Source organism: Aethalodelphis obliquidens, unplaced genomic scaffold (genome assembly GCF_003676395.1).
Source record: "Aethalodelphis obliquidens isolate GAN/ISIS:26980383/991018 unplaced genomic scaffold, ASM367639v1 scaffold68, whole genome shotgun sequence".
NCBI lineage: Eukaryota > Metazoa > Chordata > Mammalia > Artiodactyla > Delphinidae > Aethalodelphis > Aethalodelphis obliquidens.
In genome coordinates, this window is record NW_020838012.1 from 8810041 (window position 1) to 8833721 (window position 23681).

The 23681-nt window shown below is 38.5% G+C and overlaps 1 protein-coding gene across 2 annotated transcripts in view; it reads right to left on the reverse strand.

Annotated features, from left to right (window-relative positions):
- ZBTB10 (zinc finger and BTB domain containing 10) overlaps positions 1–23207 on the reverse strand; it is a 35909-nt gene extending 12702 nt beyond the window's left edge. Inside the window, exons 1-2 of one of the 2 annotated variants that reach the window (XM_027089741.1) lie at positions 22254–23207; positions 8880–9768 (exon numbers count right to left, since the gene is read on the reverse strand). In XM_027089741.1, coding sequence (XP_026945542.1) covers positions 8880–9768; positions 22254–22349 — 985 coding nt within the window. In that variant the 5' untranslated portion in view covers positions 22350–23207. Of the gene's footprint in view, positions 1–8879; positions 9769–20328; positions 21952–22253 lie in introns of those variants that run through there. The other variant, XM_027089739.1, reaches the window with a different exon arrangement.
- Between the last annotated feature and the right edge of the window lie 474 nt (positions 23208–23681).

A 23681-nucleotide genomic window follows, 5' to 3' on the forward strand; every position in this document is an offset into this window, starting at 1 on the left:
TGATTTGTTCAAGGCTTTCAAGTATTAGGATTTAATTTGTGATCTTTAATGCTACATGGACACTAATAGAGAATACGTCAACCTAAAACCTTAATAGATGGCAAATGTATTCTTTCTGTGTACAATAACAAAATCATATCCATACTACAGATGTTAAAACCCATTTGAAAGGTACCAACTACTTGGTTCTTGATACCAAAAATAAATCTTAAAATAGATGAGCTTGTCCAGGTTGACAACAGCTTTCAAAAACCATGCTTAACTTAGGAATCAGTACATCATATCACTGCTGTACCTTATTTGAAATCAGCCAACCCACCTAGCAACTTATTTTTAATCAGCTGAGTTGATGTGAGTAAGATAGAAGCCAGGAAACCAACCAATCATTTGATACAAGAATATATTCTGGGACTTCCCTGATGGCGCAGTGGTTAAGATTCCACCTGCCAATGCAGGGGACACGGGTTCGAGCCCTGGTCCGGGAAGATCCCACATGTCCTGGAGCAACTAAGCCCATGCATCACAACTACCGAGCCTGTGCTCTAGAGCCCGTGAGCCACAACCACTGAAGCCCGTGTGCCTAGAGCCTATGCTCTGCAACAAGAGAAGCCACCGCAATGAGAAACTCACATGCTGCAATGAAGACCCAATGCAGCCATAAATAAATTAATTAATTAAAAATATATATATTCTGCTTCACCAGTAACTCTTGGTCATCATCTTTTTCTCAAAAAAATATAGGATTAAAAAATAAACTCTAATATACTTTGCTTTTGTGACATTCATAACCTTCCTATGGAAATCTTTCTCTTAATGTAAACTTAGCAAAAAGGGCTGAGACCTCTTTGCAAACAACGAAAGACCTTTTTTGAAGAGCTATTAAAACATTAGTTTTATAAGATAATAGGAAGTAAATGTACACTATGTAATACCATTCAAATAATCAGAGCTAAATGCTAAGCCACGTGCAATTTCTTCTATTTTTACAAACGTATTTTCTTCAGTGAACAGATAATAGCTGACATCTTCCCTAAGGAAAAAAAAACAGGTTTTATAAAGTCCTTTTGTACATGCAATCTCATTTAAATTTCACTACATATTTATATAGTTACGAATATTCTTATCCTCAACCTTTAAGAGGAAACTAAAGCTAGTGCAGAGTGCTGCACTGTTTGTTAACTGTATTACACTGCCTCCTGACAACAGGAGCACCAAACCTGGCACTAACCAGGCAATTAAAAAAAAAAAGTACAATCTGCAATGCTGGAAATGAGAGTGCAGAAGTATAAACATCTTAAACTTACTTTCCTAGTGATACTTGATATCTACTGCTAAATGCGCAAAAACAAAACTACCTACGCTCTGTGCCAAACCAGCCTTCACTTTATTAACCTCTTTAATAAAAGCACCTCCAAAATTTTAAGTGTACCTAGTTATTAGCTGTCATTGTTCTTTAACTAATACATTTTTGTCTATCTTCAAAGCAACTTCCTCCTTAGAATGCACTTTTTTATACTTCTCTGATTAACCATGAATTGCATTCTTTAAAAAAATGACATCTTATTCATGGGTTTTTTAAAAACCTGATTACCAAGCAATGCAAAGAGAATGAGATGAAAAAAGAATGGTGTAAATCTCAGTCTCTACCTTCTCCCAAATTTATAACAATCATAACTTGATTTTCTTCACAAGGAAAGAGTAGCAATATTTATCCACTTCACAAAGTTGCTATGAAAAATAACATTAGTAAATAAAAATATTGCATTAATTATAAAGTGCAACATAAATCATGATGTCCTTAAATGAGTTTAATCTTGGTGCATGTGGCTATAGGTTTCTCTTGGACCACACTGGGCTAGCATCACTTCCAAAGCATCTGGTGCTTAGTACAGCACCTGCCTGTAAGTGCTAAACAAAGCTAGGTTGGGAAGGAGGTCTCCCTGACCGTTTGCTTTTGGTTCCCAAAATTCCAAACATAAGGCAGGTGCAGACTAATCCAGATTTTCTTAAAACACAAATATTCTTTAAAAGAATGAAATATGAGAGAAGACATCAGAAATCAAGGTTCTAGAAATAACTACAACTCCATCCTACAAAAACTCAGTAAGGTCTATTCAACTTTTGTTTTCATGTAAATGTATACTAGCAACAAATTTCTCTTCTCTGAAGACAGTTTCAGAAAACTAAATCTGATTTTTTTTCATAAACAGTTATAGATTTTTTTCTCTTCATTCACTGTGTTCGAGTTTTTTTTCCCCTTTCAGTGGAGAGTAAATTCAGTTGCAAATGAATTATACAAAGCACCCTTGACAGTTCTATAGCAGCCTAGAGACTCAACAAATAGCAGTTTCCCTTTACCCCCAAACTCGATGATTCAAATGACAGACTAGGCTCTACTGTTTCTTCTTCGCTTCTATTCAAACAAGGCTGTTATTTCTTCCATGACTGGGCCTTAACAGGTCTCCCTGGGACACTCCCCACTCCAATTCATGAACAACACCCTCCAAATGCCTTTGTGTTAAAGGCAAATATATACAGCTCGGATCTCTAATTTAAAACCTCTCACTGCCTCAGAGTCCGTAAAATAAAATTCACAATTTATTACCATGTCAAACAGAGAATTACAATCTGGCCCTAATGTTTGACCCAACCTCATCTACCCCTACGACACTGCCCTTTCTATTCTTTCACCCACTTACTCCAATTTCTTGCCACCTTGCACCCTCTCCTGGCAAACTCCTATATAATACAAGATCCAAATCTATGAAGCTTTCTCCAACTCTTATGAGCAGTCAGGAACCTCCCCCATTGCACCCTCTGCCATACTTCTGATTTTAACATTTATCACACTGCACTGGTATGTTTCTACCCCACAGCCATCCTACTGTGAACAAATTCTCAATCTTGACAGCAATATGACCTGACCTGTTGCTCAGTTTCTTGCGGATTTAAATAAAAATTTTATTACCAAATTTACTCTTATGATGTGGAAAGTTTGGAGTCCCAGAAAAGTAATAATATGTGGTTATAAGATAAAATTTCTGGTCACCCCAGAATATTAAACCCCAGAATATAATAAATATAATATTTTGGTCACCCCAAAATATTATATCAGAAATAAAAAATTTAGTCTTACAAAAATTTTCAGGGGTTGACACTTACAGGGTGGGTTTAGACAACTTAATACCATCAACAGATAGAAGTCACAAAAATGCTTTTATAACTGATCCACACAAGGCTTCTTCAACACACAGCTTTAGTCTGGCCACACAAATTCTATTTCTTTAAGGCTTATAACTTGAAGAGAATGATCGTTAGTGTAGCCATCTCTTGGATCAGATACGGCAGACAGGGAAGGGAAAGGAACACAAGGCAGAGGAAAGTAAAGGAGAAGGAAAAAACAGATGGCAGAATACTCCTATTACCATATAGTTACCTATTATCATCCTTTTAAGATTAAATATTGAGGAGTCTTATATATTAGTATATTTTGCAGTCCATTAGCTAGTGGTGGACATTCATTTTTTAAAATGAGCCTCAGGCCTTCAAACTACCATTTAATACCCAAATGTAACAGTTTCTAGAGAAAAATGACCTTAAATCACTTGTAGTTCATCCTTTGTAACATACTCAACCAAAAGGATGCCTGTAACGTAGAGCAGTACATCTGGAATCCCTTAAGAAGAAAGAACTAATCCAGGTCCATAAACCTGTTATGTAAAACACTTGGGTTAAGATGTACAATGCATAAATTTTCAGATTTTAGGCAAGTAATAACTACAACACCCCCAGTGGATGTAGGGTAGCAACCTGTAATCAAAACGGTATTTCTGCAAAACATATGGATATTCACATTTTAGGAAATAAGTAAAAAATATAAATAGGCGGTTTTGCTGCCAATTGATTATCAGGTTTTGTTGCCAAAATGATTTTTAAAAGCTTTGATTTATAGCCTCCAAGATTTCATAATTATGAAATTTTCTTTCCTTCTAATTAGACATATTATGTGTGATAAACTCAAGCCAAGTTAAGTGGAAACATTTTAAGTAGTTCATACAGTAACTTTATATGGCATGGCCAAAATATTGGAAAATCTCAAATCAGATGGCCAATTTTCAAAGTTGTAAAAATGTTTAAATTTAAAAAAAAAAGATCATTTAAGAAAGCATTTCAAGATTCTGCAACATCTGAAAGTGATGCCACGTATCAATTATCACCCCAAATATAGAAGGGCGTAAGTGCTGGTAATTCACTACTTCAAGTATGACTCATTAGGATATCTTAAAGATATATAATTTGAGCATTCTTTTCTCAAAGTTGTTTTCTAAATACTCGAATTAAATGCTTTTTAACCAATAGACAATTACACAAATTAAAGATGTTAAAGCTTAAACCTCAATTCAACTCTACTTGTAGGAATTAATAAAAATTCACAAATGCCACAAAGCTGTTTTCCTATCCAAAGTACAGATGAGAGAAAGGAACTTTTAGATTGTTTAAAAGAACCCTAAATTATATCCTTTGATCAACTAAAACCACCTTGCATCTGAGTATTTGTACGGCATCATGAAAAATTCAATTATCTAGATGAAATTTTACCAGCTTTTATTAGATAAAAATTAATTCTATAATCTACTGTTGCATTTACTAGAAAATGCTTTTGAGGAAATTGCCAATTATACTACTTAGTGTCAACTATACAAAACCCCACTGGAGAAATTCCTTTCAGAATTCAGTACCAGAAAAGTTTGTCATCCCACAGAACTGGTACGTTTCCTCACTTTGAAGGGTTTCTTATCATCTTAGAACCAACAAAAAGCAATTTTAATTAGGCTAACCATATTAACACCCTTGGCTAGCACACTTCTTTATTGCTATATTTTATTTGTATTTTGATAATTTGTTTCTTGTCAGTCATTCAAAATCTTTGTTCAAAATGAGGTATGTACTGCATGCAGATATAAAATGTACTACGTACAGAGTACAGTTATTTACAATGGGGCAACTTGCCAGTGTGACTGGCACAATTAATGCAAAAATACAGATTCAGAAAACCCAATGTTCCATGAGTCCAGAGTAGATCAAAGATGGGATTAACATACCTGACTTGTTCTAACAGTACAGATGAACACACTGTGTAAAATAATGTAGGCATTAGTTATTTTTGCCCCTACAATTTAATTTCTAATCTTAAGATTTACATGTACTTTATTTATTTGGCTGAAACTTGTTTTCTGGCTGTAAATCAGGAAGATGAGGTTTTGAAATTTTTACATTATCAAAGGAACTCATTAAATGACTCCTTTTTTTCCTATTTTATTACCCAGAACTGTTTTTCCTAACAGTTTTAATTATCCAATAAACCCCAATAAGACAGTAAAAAAGACAGAAGTTTCTAACTTTTCTGGAGTTCCACTTCCAAATATCTTCATATTATCAAAAATGATTTGAAGGGAATCCCAGTAGTGAGTCAAATAATAGGTATACTAGCTTCTTTAAGATTAAAAAAAATACCATCTGAATACAATCCCTGATAAACCTTCCTATCTCAGTATCTCAATTATATTTCTTTATGAGGCATCCAAACACCACCTTCGACATTATATGACAAGAAGACAACAGTATTTAGAGCTGTGATTTACAAATAGTAGGCTTAAGAATCTGGGAAGTCACAGTTCCTACAAGAGACCCACAAATCCAAATATGCCAAGCACTGCTTATAGACTAAATGGATAATTCACCACGACTTTTCACATGTTTAGGTATAGAATTTTAAGTACGTTTAAAAGCATTTATTTCACCGAAAAATTTCACTATTTTTTCAATAAGTGAAAATGAAAAAAAGTATAACCATTAATGTGGAATTCATTAAAATGTTACAAATTTTAAAATGGGCCTCATTTTTTAAGACTGGGTCACTATAGTTTATTAACTGCCAAGCTTCTAATGCCAGACAGTCCTAAACATGGAACCTGCCTCTATTTTTACTAACTGAATGACCTTGAGAAAGGCCTTAACCTTGGTAAATACAGACCCACTGTGTTCTTTACTGGTCAGAATTTGCCTGGAGAGTTCTAGTCAATTCTGTGCATCAAAATTTCAGGGTGAAACAAACTGTCTATGGCTGTTAAGAAGGGTGTAAAAGGGTTTGGCATTCACAAGGTGGGAGGTACAGCACTTAGCCTAGAAGAAGGGGACTTCAGGGGAATTTTTCAAATGTTAATATCTGAAGGGTTATCAGGTTGATTAGAGAGATTAGAGGTTAGGCTCAGATTATACTACTAAAAATGGCAGAATTAGGAGTTAAAGAGAAGCAAATTTTAGCTCAATATAAAGTAACTTCCTAATAATGATATTCATTTTAACCCTGGAACAGGCTGCTTCAAAAAGTATTCTAAGTATTAAAACAAAAGGTCAGGCTGAGGCTATAATAAGACCACCTATCTAGAATTTGGTAGAAAGTACACTGCACTGGAAAACTGATTTTAAATAATCTCAATAGTCTGTAAGGGGGACTAAGATGACCATGCGAGCTATGTTTTTATATTTGTCATTTTTCATAATAACCCTATAAAATAAATAGCATATTCTAAAGAAGAGGAAACCGAGGGCACGAGTTTAGCTTAATTTGATTATGGTAACATATAAGTGGCAGAGCTCACTTCCCAATCCTGATTCAATTTGGGCTTTCCTCTACATCAGCAGATTTCAACCTTGGTTCACAACAGAATCACCTGCAGAGTTTATAAAAGTTTCAACAACCAGGCCACATCCCAGACCAATTAAATCTATATCCCTAGCAGAGAGATCCAAGAATCATGGTGGCCTGTAAAGTTCCCAATTAATGCCAACATGCAGCCATGATTAAGACCCACTGCTCTATACCAAAAGTTGGCAACACTAGAACACACCCATGTTCATTTGTTTACATACTGTCTGTGAATGCTTTCATGCTACAATGACAGACTTAAGTAACTGACTTTATGACCAACGAACCCAAAAATATTTACTGCTTGGCCCTTTACAGTAAAAATTTGCCAGCCTCTGGCTCTGTATCATATTATGTTCTAGCTCTTACGGGACCCATTTTCTGCCACTGAATGAAGGTGGATTCAGAGGCACTAAAAAGTTGTGAAAAGTTTTAACAGTTGGAATGTAGCACATCACTGATACAACCAAACTTGTGAGTTAGCAAGGCTCATCAAATACTAATGTGATATCAACGACATAACAGAATTTTCATTTATAAGATATTAGAGATAAGTTAAAAGCATACTAGACAACCAAAAATTAATTTATGATAGACCTAGTCCATTGATACAGCTAGGGGTGCTTGCTAAGATAATCACTAGCAATGTTATTTTTGAAAGTATGCACTGTGGTTCAAATTACTGCTTTTCTTCTCTTTGAATCACTCCAATTATGTGTGGCATTAATTTTAAGAATGGGGTTAGCTCTAATTAGTTTTGTCAATCAACTACTATACAAAAAAATCTGCTAACTCCTTATATTGCGTGTTATCTATATAAATTAAAAAAAAAACACTACAGGTTTCCCACCATACTACTAAATGATTAATTCATGCAGAAAAAGACAACGTAGCTCTAATTCTGAGAACTGCTTCAAGGTCTTCTACATTAAAAATTAAGACAAAACATAAAGTGCTGCTAAGAAAAGTCTACTTACCATTAATACTTTAAAGAAACTACCTCGGGTTTTATTGCTAAAGACTTGATAAGTAGGAGGGGAAAGATCAGCAAATAGTATTCATTACACATGCATACTGATTTTCACATGATTAAAAATTTCTACCAATGAAAATTAAACCCAAATCTAAACAGCCAGAGGAACCATTTCACAGGATTATGGCATTTTGCCCTTTGGGAACTAACAACAATGATTCTCTTTAACAGAAAGTACTCCATCCCCAGATGATCACCATCATGTAACTCAGACACTGAACAGTTATAGAGCTCTGAAGCAACACAAGCACTAAATACGACAGTGGTAGAAAAGTCTGGGGTCCACATAGGAAAATCTCAAACCCACTGGGCTACTTCTTCAAATAAGTTAAACACAGACAATCAAATTAAACGTAAAGAAAAGTTTCAAATCTATTTTCACTCTTCAACAACGGTCCCCCACTCACTCCATTTTTTTAAAAACCTACACTACAAATGTGATATGTTGAGGTTCTTATATATATTCCTTTGGGAATATATTGAAGAGAAAGGTCTCAGAGGCCTCTCTCTTACTTAACTAATGTAAATGAGAATGAAAATGAGGTAATAGTGGGACAAACTTAAAATATTCCAGCTTCTGAAAGATTTATGCGGAGCACAGAACAGTAACTCTAAAGAAAGTAGAATAATCCCATTAACATTTGCAAACTTCTATAAAACAATTATATGTTTACGAAGAAAATTGAGAGTAAAGAATGTTAACTAGATCTCAAAAATGTCCTGAAATGACAAACGGATCACACATTACAACCAGAAGAGTTTACCTTTTCCAGTACTGGGTACAAAAAATGATCAGAGGCTAAAGATCAGGAAAGTCAAAGAACTATACATGGTGTCCACATTCCATAAAATATGGGCAAATTCCTATATTTAACACAACCTTTGAGAAACTCACATCTACATGCTTAGAGAAAAAACTAAGACACGCCAAATCTTACATTTAGTATAAGATTATGTAAGATATAATATGTGCTTGTTTTGAGTGATTTTCACCCTTTTATTATAAAGACTCAAATTTTAGTATTACTTATATGTATTCTTTTTATAATGAAAAAAATACTTTAAGAATACACACAAGATTATATCCAACCAGAATAAGAATGAAAACTGAAATACCTCTGTATATACAATATTTACCTGGTTCTTCCTTGATGAATGACAAATCTTCTTCTGGATAGGCAACAGGTGGCTGCATCACTGAGCAATCTTCTAAATTTGTTTCATTATTAGGTGGTATATTATAAATAAATCTCTTCGTAGCTTGGGTTTTCCTCCTTGTTTTGCCAGTCTCTTGAATTCCCTGGGAGCCCATATTATTCCAAATAAACACTTTTGTTTGACCTTGAGACTCATTTTCTGTCAATTCAGGTGAACCATCCTGGACCCAACTACTGTCATTCATTTGGTAGTTTTCTATTTGGCCCTCGTCGACGTTACAACCATCATTTTCAATTTTTACATTACTTGCCAAATTGGTAAGATTCCGTGTTGCCCAAAAACTGGCAATTTTTTGATCCCGTGATGAAGACAGGCCATCTCTGTTAACTGGTTTTCTATTATTATAGTCCACAACTACAGACTCTGGAGCTTCTGATTTAATGCTTATATTTAAGGCATCTTTAATGAAATTTCGGCAAGTTTGAACAACTTCACTCATTTGAAGATAGCTGGCCACTGTCATTACTTCAATGGCATTTTGGCTTGTGAGCACCAGGTTACCAGAATACAAGAAGTCCAAGATGACTGAAAAACCTTGAACTGCAGCAATATCTAAATGGGTAGTATTGTTTTGGTTAGGGCTTTCTTTGTTTGAAAAGCAATATAAAGTCTTAAAGAAACGGCTGCCTGCAACCAGGATGTTCTTATGAGCTTTAAAGATTTTTCCGCTCACCACAATGCTGACATCACAAAGAATACCCTTCTTCCTCTGTTCATTTAGTTGTCGAAGAAGTTGATAGCAGTAAGAGTTCTCATTTGGCCTACTATTAAAGTCACAGTACCCCTCCTCTGATGGTATTTCTGACTCCTGTAATAGATGGAAAACATTAATATTAAATTCTATTTACTTTTTAAAGCCATCAGACCAAAGACAACAAATCATTATCAGTAACTTTTTAAAAAGCACTATGAAATACACTAATTTGTTAGTAATCATTACATATTGAGACTGAAGTGTTGACAATCCCAAATATTGAGAGGAAAGGAGTGAGTGAACAGCTTAGCTTGCTGCAAGCCACTGTTATCATAAAAAAAAAAAAAACATCCTGAGGATCAGCAGAATTTCATTTAAAGAATATGTATCACATATCATGTTATCTTTTCAAATATAGCTGAAGACATGGATTAAGAATTATTTAAGGGACTCCCCTGGTGGCTCAGTGGTTAAGAATCCGACTGCCAGTGCAGGTTTGAGCCCTGGTCCGGGAAGATCCCACATGCCACAGAGCAACAAAGCATATGCACAACTACTGAACTCATGAGACACAACTACTGAAGCCCACATGCCGCAACTACTGAAGCCAGCACACCTAAAGCCTGTGCTCCCACCACGAGAAGCCAGCGCACCACAAAGAAGAGAAGCCCCTGCTCGACGCAACTAGAGAAAGCCCACACACAGAAACGAAGACCCAATGCAGCCAAAAATAAAAATAAATAAAATAATAAATATGTAAAACTCTTGGCAAACATTGAGTCAAATAGTTTAGGTCAACAAAGTTAATTAAATCTAACTAATGATAAAGTTAGGACCCTAATAAAAAATGTGCTTCAAACTACAGGAATAACCAAGTATATAATTTCCCAATCAATTTTCAAAATGACTTATCTCTTTAGGATCATAAATACTATCCATCAGGTAAAATTCCTGAACTCAAAATTCTTAATGTTTATAATCTTCCCTCTTAGCAATCTTATAAGTACTCATTACAGTTCATTTTAGCATCACTAAAGCTATGGTAATTTCCTATAAAATAACATGTGATATCAACAGAAAAAATAAAGGAGTGTGATCTAGATTTGGAATGCTGCCTTTGCTAGTTATTAAGCGTGTGTCCTTGGGCAAGTCACCATGCCTTCTTAAACTAGAAAGCAGTAAGTACTACAAATGTTTCTAATTAAGAACTTCAGGACTTTACTCACAGAGTGACTAGGTGTCTATTCTCTCAGCACCTTGCTCAATAACTTCGTAGATAACTGAAGTAACAACTGTTTTCCAGCAAAAAAACGTGCTTAGACATTTCTAGTAGAAAAGATAACTGACAATGCTGACCTTATTTAAGTGTTAAAGATTCATTACTTTCTTTGGCACAAAATATTAAATACAAGTCATTACTATAAAATAATGAGATACATATATACAGATCCATGAATATATGAGCCTGGGAAAAACATGGAAAAGATACATGCTGGGAGGACTGATATGCTTGGAGAGGAAGAGAAGGAGGAATTAGGGGGAAAAAGGGTGTAGGAAACAAAGCTGTTAGGACTGCAAAATATTTCTCATTGAATATTTTAAATGGTGGTGAGATTCCTGAAGCAATCCCACATCTCCATTTAACCCCACAATGGGTAGGGCTAAATTACAAAAATAACAGGTTTCATTCTGAGTCCTGAACACATGGGGTCATGCATATAACAATCCCAATTCTCTGAAACTAAACCAGATCACATAATCTATCTAAGAATTTTCGTGCTGCTTCCAGGTATGAGAAGTCAACTGAAAGAACCAAAACACTAGAATTCCGGGACACTTCAGTATTTCACAATAGTGAAACATTACAGATAACTCTGCAAATCTGGAGTACAAGATCACGACAGAATGAAGCGCAGAAAGTGGAGAATTTCCATTGCATTTCCAACTGACCCTTGGCAGCATCCCTATCACTTCCCAGAGCCTCAACTGCATACTTATACTTCATACTTATACTTACTGCATACTTATACTGCATACTCATACTTCATACTTATACTGCATACTTATACTTCATACTTATACTTACTGCATATTTATACTGCATACTTCATACTTATACTGCATATTTATACTTATACTTACTGCATACTTATACTGCATACTCATACTGCATACTTATACTGCATATTTATACTTCATACTTATACTTACTGCATACTTATACTGCATACTTCATACTTATACTGCATACTTATACTTACTGCATACTTATACTGCATACTCATACTTATACTGCATACTTATACTGCATATTTATACTTCATACTTATACTTACTGCATACTTACACTGCATACTCATACCTCATACTTATACTGCATACTTACACTGCATACTTATACTTCATACTTTTATACTGCATACTTATACTGCATACTCATACTGCATACTTATACTTCATACTCATACCTAATACTTACACTGCATACTTACACTGCACACTTATACTTCATACTTTTATACTGCATACTTATACTGCATACTCATACTGCATACTTATACTTCATACTTATACCTCATACTTACACTGCATACTTACACTGCACACTTATACTTCATACTTTTATACTGCATACTTACACTGTATACTTATACTGCATACTTTTATACTGCATATTTATACTGCATAGTTTTATACTGCATACTTATACTGCTTACTCATACTGCATACTTATACCTCATACTTACACTGCATACTTATACTTCATACTTTTATACTGCATACTTACACTGTATACTTATACTGCATACTTTTATACTGCACACTTATACTGCATACTTTTATACTGCATACTTATACTTGATACTTTCACACTGCACTTATACTGCATACTTATAACTCTAAGCCCACCCCCACATTCTTGCTCTGTCAGACCAAAATATTCTAAATTGGCTATACTCTCCTACTGGAACACCCAATCCTAAGCAAAACCTGCTAACAGCCACAGTTGGAGTAAAGTAATCAAGTTATTCATGATTAAGTCCCAAATGTTTGCTTTGAGGGGCTGGAGGAAAGGAAGTGAGGTAAAAAACACATTTTAACTTTTAGATCTTGTACATAAACCAGTATGTTGTGAAGTTTCAAACTATTTAGCAAAGGGGATGGGAAATGTTTAGGACTTGTATGAATATACAAAGAACTAAACCAATACTAAAAATATCTAAAATAGTTACTGCTGTAGTATAATTTTCTACAGAAGCATCATACTGTTTACTTTTACTAAAAGACTTTTTACTAATTTGCTTATGCTCTCTATTCACTACAGCAAATTTCCAAACTGCATCTTTCTTTGATGCAAGCCTAAAACTAAGCTTTGCTATGCATGCCATACCTGCCCAGCAAAGCTCATTCGGTTCGAAGTTCTAACAGGTATTGTAGTAACAGTATGAATACTTGGAAGAAGCAAAAATTTTAAGCACTGATCAAAATTTAGCAGCACATCATGAAGAGTCTGTGAAGCAGTGAATTAGCATTTACAAGTCAAGAAGTGCCTAAAGTTTATACACTAGGCAGTTCAAAACACTTTAAAAAGGAGGTGGCTACGTCATAGCAGTTATTTTAGGCCACGGTGACTGTTCTGAATTTTCTGGGCCAGTCCTAATTTCTGTAATTCTCCGCCATTATCAGACCAAATGTCCTAATTTTTAAAAATAACTTAGACAAAAGCCTATCCATCAAAATATTTGCCCATTCCATTTTTGACACAAACTATACAAAACCAAACACGCTATTCAACCACTATTTTTTCTCATTACTATTGTGCAAGAACAGTAAAGTTACCTGTTTTTACAAGCAACACTAGCTGTTTCTCCTTCAGTATCGATCAGAGCACTATGCCATGTTTCTGTAGCACCTATTAAACATGCTCTTCACAATGAAGGGTTTACAAGTCAAGAGTATATGTATTCAACAAGTGGGAGTATTATTTGAGGATATGGGTAAAACAGTGCAAAATATGCACTAAAATAAACTGCCAATATTATTTGCTGAACCAAATAAATTCCTAGTACTAAAGACAAAAATCATAATAGATCCCTAAGAAGTCATCTCTCTCTCTAGTTCTTTAACATTCTATGTCCATTCTCAGTATATTGATAAACATGAGATATCACTGATAAGTAAAAATATACTGATAAAAAGGTTTAAATATTTCCAAAACTAGTCTTTTTAAAGACCAGTTGGAAAATTTTCTATTCCCTTTCCCAAAAAGGAAAACACGACTTAGCCCAGACATTAGTCTAAACTAGATAAACAAGGAGATTTTAAGGAAATGGACAGTCAGACTTCAAAAATCAGATAATTTGCTATACCAGAGGATCTATAAATATGAAAAGTCTTCCGTTATTTTATTTGTGAAGATGCTCATACGTAAAATTATAATTTTAGATCTGGAAGACACCTTAATTAACTTTTCCAAAATTAAGAAAATATAGAAAAGTATACATTTGGTTAAAATCCTCACAGCTTATTATCTTCAAATTTATTTCCAGAGAGGCCAAAAAATAGTAAATATTTTACTCAGAGAAAAAGCTGCTAAAATCTTGAAAAATCCTGACTTTACTCACTTATTTAATAAGCATGAAGTGAATGCCTACTTTAGACAGGTTGTACACTGCAGACCCAAAATGAATTAGTTCCCAACCTGCAGTTATCACTACTGAGCAAGATTCTTAAGGTACTGAAGAGTATAACAAGCATGTTATGAGAGCAGAGAGGAAGTGCATCTAATCCAGTTTTTTTGGAGGTGGGGGAGGAGATGCTTTTTGAAAGAAAGATCTGAGCTGAACCTTAAAGGATGCAAGAGTGGAATGGCAGGACGAGCACTCTAAGCAAATGAAATGGCATGAGAAAAAGAACCAAGATGGTCTACAGATCCTCACAATTCTAGATTTATGAAAGACCTTCAAGGTGATCCCAAAAAAGCCCAAGAAATGCAAATATGCTCTTATGAATGTTTTTGGAGCTAAGTGTCTATAAGTTGCATCAGATTATCAAGAGATTTGAATCCTGCACAAGATTAACCACTGCTATAGGTGCCTACAGAGCTTTAGAAGTAGTGATCTGACTGAATTCGCAGATAGAGATGACTGTGGCAGCAAAGTGGAGGATAATTATCAGGGGATGAAGACTAGAGATACTGTGACCAGGGGAATCTATTGTTAATAGTGCAACACACTGCACTTGCCAAGAAACAAGGACCTTAATTAGGTAAGAGAGATAATAATGGGGGAAGAGGTAGAGACGCAAAGCCTGGAAAAAAGTTTGGAAAGTAAAATCCGTACTTGAGTGATTAACTAGATTTCAAGGTAGGGGTGGGGAGGGAGATCAAAGGGTCTTCACAGCATTCTAGCTGGGGGAGCTAGATAATGCCACCAACCTGTAGAGAATCCAAGACCACACTACCCAGTCTCCCCACCCTTCTGAGGGGTACAACGGGAGAGGGAACTTCAGTTGCAGTGAGCTCATCTGTAGTCAATCCATAAATTAAAAAATGCTATTTGGCTAAAAAAATCAAGTAATTAGTATTTACCTCCATACCCAGAATTACAGTCCTCTTTTGATAAATGGATTAGTAGAAAACACAATTTCCAACACAAACATCAAAGTGTAAGCTAAAAGCATTAAAACCAAAAATCTTTACTACTTTTGCTGCAGCAACCCACTGGAACAGTATACTGAAAGATTTCAAACATCAGTGTCCACTTACAAACCCAAATTCAATTTCTAGTAATGAGGACAAACAAGGCCACAGCGAACATGATGCCAAATAGGTGCCTGCTAGTAGTACTGACAAATTATGTAACAGTCAGTAGAGAAAGAAAGGAAGATCTCCTTTGCAATCTTCTATCACTTCTCTGATCTCCTTGAGAGATGGCATCTTTCCTTGCAATTTAAGTACTATCCCTAGAAATTCTAAATCTATAGGCCTGGGGTATTAGCCTTCAGGTGATTACAACTTCCAACCAATTTTAGATGCCAAAAATATGCTTTATTACGAGCTCTCCTCAAAACCCACACATACACACTACACAGGTGCTTCTAAACAGCAACTTACACATATTTCATCGTGGTTCTCCCCTGCTTAAAACTGCTAAATAGTTTGCCCATTGTTAGCAGAATAAAATATCAATACAATCATTTCAACATAAGAAGATCATCCATAACCTGGAGTCTGTCTACCCATTCAAACTTGATTTTTCATCCTGCTCAACAACCAAATCATCTAACTTCTCAGACACATCAAGACATCAATTTCCACTATGCTCAAGCTGCTTCCAACTGCAATGCCTGGAATGCCCTCCCCTCTTCAACACTTATTCACTTAACACAATTAAGTCAGGAGCCAATTCTACAAGCTTCTCCCAACCTTCACAAATAGAATTGATGACTTTCCTTAGTGTCTTAACTGTAACTTGAATATACTTCTAACATGGTAGCTATCATTTTATGTCTGTCTCTCCTTACTAGAGTACAAGTTTCTTGAGGGCAGAAAAATGTCTTATTTATATAGGTTTATCTTCAGTGCCTTGTATCTACCTAATATGTGTACGTAAGTTTAAGAGGGAGAAACAAGCCAATTCTAGATACACTGTAACATATAGTAAAAACCACAAGGGAAAGGAACCAGCTTTTACCAAATCAAACACAATGAATGACTGTTAGAACCTATTTAAGTATTATACAAACTGATTACTTAATGGGCCATAGGCTCCGCAGTCCTCTGTAATACCTATTTCTCCTTCCTAGTGAAAGGTTTTTTCAGTCTTTCTTCCAAAATCTTTAAAACAAACAAACAACTTATTTTTGCCAAATGCAAAGAAGGCTGGTAGATCTGTCTCACCTTTGCTTTTGTTGCTCACCAACATATTCCAATTAGTAATTTTAATCAGATCACTGATCTGAATTAAATATTTACTTTCTGGAAAGGTTAACTAAATTTATAACAATAACACATTTGAGTGCATGTTTTAAGCTTACTAAACTGGAAAGAGTTGACAGAATGTGTGATTTAGGCTACGAAAATTTCACAACTGGGTAGAAAGTGATCTGAACCAAGATACAGTGGTAATCACTGTTATTAAAGCAATTTTAAGTCCTCTGGGCCGAATGGTCAAATCCTACATGAGCTAATCACTGAACCTGACTCTTAAGATATAGGCAGTTGTTACTCAAAACAGAAACTACATGTTGTCCCTTACATCCTTATAAATACAAGGGTATTTCTGAAATAGAAGGCTCCAGAACAGATTCTGAAAGCATATTTATGGACTCTCCCATGAGCAATCCTTAACAACCAACATCCAAATAACAGAAGAATATCAAAGGTTTTAAGAATGTGCCACAGGGAATTCCCTGGCAGTTCAATGGTTAGGACTCCACACTTCCAATGTAGGGGGCACAGGTTCGATCCCTGGTTAGGGATCCCACAGGCATGAGGTACAGCCAAAAAAAAAAAAAAAAAAAAAAAAAGAATGTGCCACAGTTTTTTGGCCACCACCATGGAATTAATGGAAAATAACTTTTCTCTTACAGAAGGCATAAGAAACGAAAAGTAAAGTAACCCTTATTCACATACTGATTTGGCCAAACTCTTAAAAAAACAGGCCTCCATGTGCTCCTGATTACGTTTAAATAAGAGAGGATAAACACACAGATGCGTCTATGTGCAAAGACTGTGGAAGTAGATAGAAGAAATTGTTATTGGGAGGTGAGGGGGAACTAGGTAAGAGGGAGACTCATCTATTATTTATCCTTCTATACTTTTCCAATTTTTGAAAATAAGCATGTATTATTTTCATAATAATAAAACTATCTTGCTAGTCCTCTGGGTTTAAAAAAAAAAAGGGAGGGGAGGATAAAGGGAGTGAACTACACCCTAGCCTCAAACTTAATTCTTGCCGGAGGAACTCCAAAACTCTTATTTCAGCATTTTTAAGACAGGACAAGGCTAATGCAAGATACTTCTTACGAAGGTAAGAAAAACTGCATGTATGATGAGAAAGTCTCAATGTTCAAAGAACTGAATGGCCAGAGTCTCTAAAAGTATGAAGAAGAGAACTGGTTTGCTCTCTAGAATCAAGAGTGATTCCATGAGATAAAGTGGCTCCCAAACTGAGAAAACTGGTAACACTGAGACATGAGGTACCAAGTCCCCCAAAAAAGTGTTGTTATAGTTACCTACAACGAAAATAAGTAATGATGACAATAACAGTTATCATTTACAGAGTGATTACGTGCTGGCATATATACTTTGCATACATGAGGAAACTAGAAGTTAACTAACTCATTTTCCTGCCAAGAAAGAGGATTAGGACTCAGGTCCCCCTTCTTTAAGCTCAAGAATGCTCTTACAGATTGTGTTATACTGCCTCCTACAGGTAATCAAAGGCTACATGGAACGGAAAAAAAGTGATTAACTCTGCCCATAGGAAAAAATAAGTCAGTTCTTGAACCTGACACTCATGTAATAACAAGACAAAAGGATTCTATAGGTGGTCCCTGGGGTCAATCACAAGGTAACACCTCAAACTAAGGTTAGTTAGAATGAAAACAAATAACATCCAAAATCCAAACCAGGGAACCAATAAATAGTCATGTTAGACAAACATGACTACTAAACTTTATTACTCTCAGTCTAATGAAATAATGTCCTAAGAGAAAAAAGGTGGTCTAAAGATTATATCTGTAAAAAGGGAGTTTAAGGGGGCAAAGGGTAAGGGAGGGGTAATTCACGGATTAAGTTTAGGAAAGGTTTTACCTAGGAATGAATTCCCTAATCCAGACATATGCCTAGGGGAGAAGGATACACCACACTAAGTCTATCATAAAGTTATCCAACTAATTCCCCTTCCTCTGATTTCAGGTTCACTAAGCAGCTAATTATAATTTGTACTCCCATTCAGATCTGCCTACACGTAGACTACGCTGAAGAAGATAAGAGTAACTGGTCCACTGGATTAGGAAAATTCACTGATTGTCTTTTTAACTGTTTCTAAATAACCAATTTACCATTTAGAAAAGCACACTTTCATTTTCACAAGCCTTCCACCTCTCCATCATACTACTAAATAACCTCAGGAATATATAAATCTTTAAAACCTCTAGACTCCTCTTCTGAAAAATGGGAACAGAATAATTACTTGGCAGAGTAAGGGACATCTGTATTCGGCATACAGAAGACAAGTTTGGCACTCCAGTGCCCGAGCTCACAAAGCTAGTAATTGCAGAAAGCTGAGATGTGAACCTAGATTTACTCCAAAACTTTTTTTTTCCATTGCAACATTCCTTATAGACTTCAGTCTCATTTATCACGAAGAACTGTAAGACTTGGGACAATTTACTTAACCTTTCTGGGCCTTATATCTTTAAGTGACCTTCCTTCTAGGGCTTAGGCAACTAAAACTTGTGCAAAAACTGTTGCCATTGCCCCCTGAGAAAAACAACCCTATGCTTTAACGTTAAAGCCTCAACTTCTGAGAAACTTCTGGGCTACAGGGTTATTGGATAGTGCCTAACTAACTCCAGTATAAGTGTTCTGAACAGCAAGATCACTCCAATAAAAACACAAAGGGACTAATATCCGAAAGGTGACTTTCTAAAATCAATGGCTAGCAATACAAAAGAATAAATTCCATCCACCACCACAGGTTGTCTAAAAGTCTTCGAAGCACTGATCAACATCTGTTTGGCTTGAAAAAGGATTATCAAAATGGTAAGACTATTATCTTTAGACTAGAAATATTAAAACAAGAGCTAAGAACAGCTAAAGTATAGCTTGTTTTATAACTAAGAACTTATGATTTTAAGGAATCCGGTAAATACACGCTCTACCAGTCCAAATCAACTACTTGGTATAAGTAACTTTACATTAAACATCTCAAATATTCTAAGTTTAAAGTAAACTGCATTTATAAGAAACTTTTTGAAAAGGGGGGATTACAGAAAATCTCAGCACAAAAATCTGGGTAGAAGGAAACAAAAACTACCACAATTTACCAAAAGTATGCCTTTGGAAAGAGAAGTTCAACAAGTTTAATGGAGATGAACTTAGTAAAATAATCCACGAAAAAGGAGTTATGCACGTAGCTTCCCCTACATTTACATACTGCTCTCATATTTCACATTATCCTGATATGATAAAAAATATTTTTCTCCGCTGGATGTTCTCCTAAAAGGGGTTGCGTCAAAGATTAAGGAAATTGTTTAATTCATTCTTCAAAGAGTTACCAGATTTGACTTCCACCGGCAAGCTGAAAGACTACCAACATAAAGCAGCTTTCCTAAAACCACAGCTAATAACATTTTGACCCCACAAAGCTAACCTTACAGGGTTAAACCCTTCCACCTCGCGTATTAAACTTTCCTTTTGATTCAATCTGATGGGCAAAGAAATCTGCGTCATGAAAAAATTAAAACAAATTCAGCGCTACGATTAGAAAATTGTTATTCCCCCCTCCCCCGGTAACTTTTGAAAACTTGTTCCCAGGTTTTCTAACCCCCCCACGCGTAAGCTCCCGACACCTCTCTCCCAACAGGAAAGATGTCTTCACCCAGGAAAACGGGGTTTTCAGCTGATAAACCTTTCCCCCGAAGCAGACGCAGAATACACCGTACCTGGGCGTTGGCTTCGTGGAGTTTGTGCTCGGTAGAGACGTGGTGCCTCAGAAGGAGGGTTTTCTTGTAGTTGCGGGTCCCTCGCGAAAGCTCGTCGTGCCCCACAGGAGGCAGGTCCCCGCTTACCCCGTCCTCGGGGGTCTTCTGGCACCAGCCGCAAGACATAAGGCCAGTATCCTTGGAATAGCGCAGCCAGGGAAAATCTTTGAGCCAGGAGGTCTGAAAGGAGCACTGGAGCTTCTGCATTAGGGACTTGGGCCGCGCGAGCGGGAAGTGCTGGACAGTCTCTCCTTCGCCAGCTCCCACTCCGCTGCCCTCCGCTTCGTCCCCGCCATCGCCGCCCGACCGCCTGCTGCTGCTGCAGCTGCCGCCTTCCGCCCCGCTGCCGTCGCCCAGGCTCGCCCCCTCCTCTTCGTCCTCGGTGCTGTCGCTCAGGGACGCGCCGTCTGGCATCAACTCCTTCCCCTCCAGCGCGTCCAGCTCCAGCTCCACGGCCGCGGGCCCTCGCCCATTGAAATGCCTCAGGGGCCACGCCGAGGTCTCGGGGCGGCCGCGGCTACTGCCATTGTTGCCGAGCCCCCCGCCGCCGCCGCCGCCGCCGCCGCCGCCTCGGAAGGCCAGAGTCCGACGGTTCCTTTCCGCTAGCAGGGGGCCCCCTGCGCCACCGCCGCCCAGCGAGGTGGGGCCGCCCGCGTCTTGGGGGAGCAGCAACTCCTTGGTTTCCTCGGCGGCGGCGGCCACCCCGGCAGAGGCCTCCAGGTCTTGGGGCTCCAGGCCCTCCAATTCCACTTCCTCGTCGGCCCCCCGCCCATTGAGCTGCTGCGGCGCTGGCGGCTGGGGTTGTCTTGGCTGGGGGTGCTGGGGCCAAGCCGAGGCCTCCCCGCCAACGTTATTGTTCGCGGAGCCGCCGCCGCCGCCGCCGCCGCTGCCGCTGGCGGTGACCAACCCGCCTCCTCGGAACGCCAGCGTCCTGCGGTTCATTTCACTGAACGACATGGCGCGCGCCGCCGCCGCCGCCGCCCGGTGCCCCGGCTCGCGCCCGGCCTCGGGCCGCGTCCCGCGCGCTCCCCCTCCGCTTCGCCCCCGCCCCCACCCCGGGCGTTCCGGTCTCGCGGGGCTCGGCCTCGCCCTCCCGCCCGGCTCGCGCTCGCTCCCCGGGGCTGCCTCACGCGTCCGCCGCCGCCGCCGCCGCCTCCCGCCGGGCCGCCGCCTCCGGCCGCCTCCTAATCCTCCACCCCCGCCCCGCTGCGCTCCGGGCAGCGTCCCGCGCGGAGAAGGGGGCGGGCGGCGGAGAGGTGAGCAGCGAGCCGGGGCGCGTGGGGCCTTCGAAGTTGAGAGGCGGAGTGCGGGGAGACCCCCCGCTGCCCCCTCTTTAAAGCCGCGCGCACAAACCGACCCTCCAAACAGATATCCTTCCTCCGGCGCGCCGAGGAGTCCCAACCCGCTGCCGGCTTCCGAGGCGCTGAGGGCAAGAAGCACGTTAAACTGCCGGGCTCCGCCACATAACGAACCGACAATAAAGCCGGCGGAGCGTTTCCGTCCGACCAGGCCCCGGCGGAGGTCGAATGGCAAATGAACAACGGACCGTGCGCCCACAATGCACCGGGGTAGCAGTAACCGCTGGAGGGGGAAAGGGTGGGGGCCGAGCTGGGGGAGGGGGGCTGGGCTTGGGGCTGGGCTGGGGTGGGGTGGGGTGGGGGCGCCAGGGGACCGGGAAAGGGGCCGGGCCGCGCCTCCGGCCTGGGGGCGGGGGTGCGGCCGCGGGGAAGGAAGTCGGCCGAGGAGCGGGGGACAAAAGGCTGGGCGGCGGGCTGGGGGTCTCGGGGAGGGGGCGGGCGTGTGCGGCCGGGGCCGGGCTCCGCGGAGGACTAACAGCTGGCGAGTGTCAGGGTCTGGCCGTCTCCCCGCTGCCCGCACGCACCTACCCGCGCCCGGGAAGCACATTTTCCTTCTCTCGCCACGAGTTCACCTGGGACTTTCGAAATAACTGTGCGGTGGGAGCTGCGCTCCAGCCTTGTCATTTGCTGGGGGTGGGTGGCGGTGCCCAAGGAAGTGAACTTATTTTGTTCCTTCACAAAGACTGAACCAGGCTGTGCCTTTCAGGCGAGGAGGTTGCAACCACGGACACCTCCTCGTCTGATGTATTGTGTGTGCGAGGCAGCACCTCAGGCCCAAGGCAATAATCATTTCACAGAAAATGCACCGCCCCGAGTGTCTTATTGCTGTGATGAAATGGAAATTTAAATAAAAGGTCGAACACGTGCGTTCAGTGGGAAGTATTGACATGGGTGTTACATCACCAGCAGCCAATCAGATAACTCCAGTCGTGTTTATACTTCTACAACCACCTTGTGAGTATTACAGTATGTCATAACGTTATAAATATTAGGCAGGGTTTTCCCCAAGAGTGGGGAGGAGTCTGCTTATACAGACGCTGCGTGCGACTCCGAAGATCGTGTGTGTAAAGGCAAGAACTGATTTGTAAGACTTGTTTTTTTTTAACTGTTTACGCTGCATTTGGAATTTAGAATGATTAGAAGAACAGATGGAGCTGGAAATGAAACTCTTACAATAATAATCGTAGTCAAGTTTTTCAGAAGATTTTCCATCTTAGAGCCCTTATACTCCTATTTAAAATTTTTTAATATGCTAAATTTAGCAAAATCTAAAGTGCTTAGATTCATTTTACTATTTTGAAATGTGAAACAAACTTGTAAAAACACAAGAAGAAAAAATAAAAGGAAAAGCAAAAAAAACAAGAAGTGTGAAATCTTAAATTATTTTTATTCAAATATATTTCAGGTTAAAAGATTTTCAAACTATGGAGGAGTTTTTACTCTCTTAAGAAATATAATAAGAGGACTAAATGAAACAGTGTATGTAACCTTAAAAATAACTCAGTAAATTAAAAATTTAAAAATATATATTAAATTTTAATCACAAACTAATGTAAAATATGTTCAAGATAATTATTGAGTGGGAAAAAATGATATGTTACTTCTTACATTAATGTATGTCAGGACGTGCATGGGGAAAAATACAAACTCTACAGTTGTAGATTATCCTGTGTTAGAGATTTTAATCTTCTACATTACATATTAATGAAAATTGTGTACGTTTAATAAAGAGCATGTGTTACAATTTTTAGGTTCTCTAGTCTTGTGATTCAGAAATTTCTTGTTTTAAAATAATATTTAAAACTTTGAATATACCACGTGGGATATGGAATATGCTATGTTTTTCAAGATTAACTTTAATAAAAAAGCCAGATTTTCCCAGACATAAAATACCATTTGTCTTTTTATATATATATATATATATTTTTTTTTTTTTTTGCGGTACGCGGGCCTCTC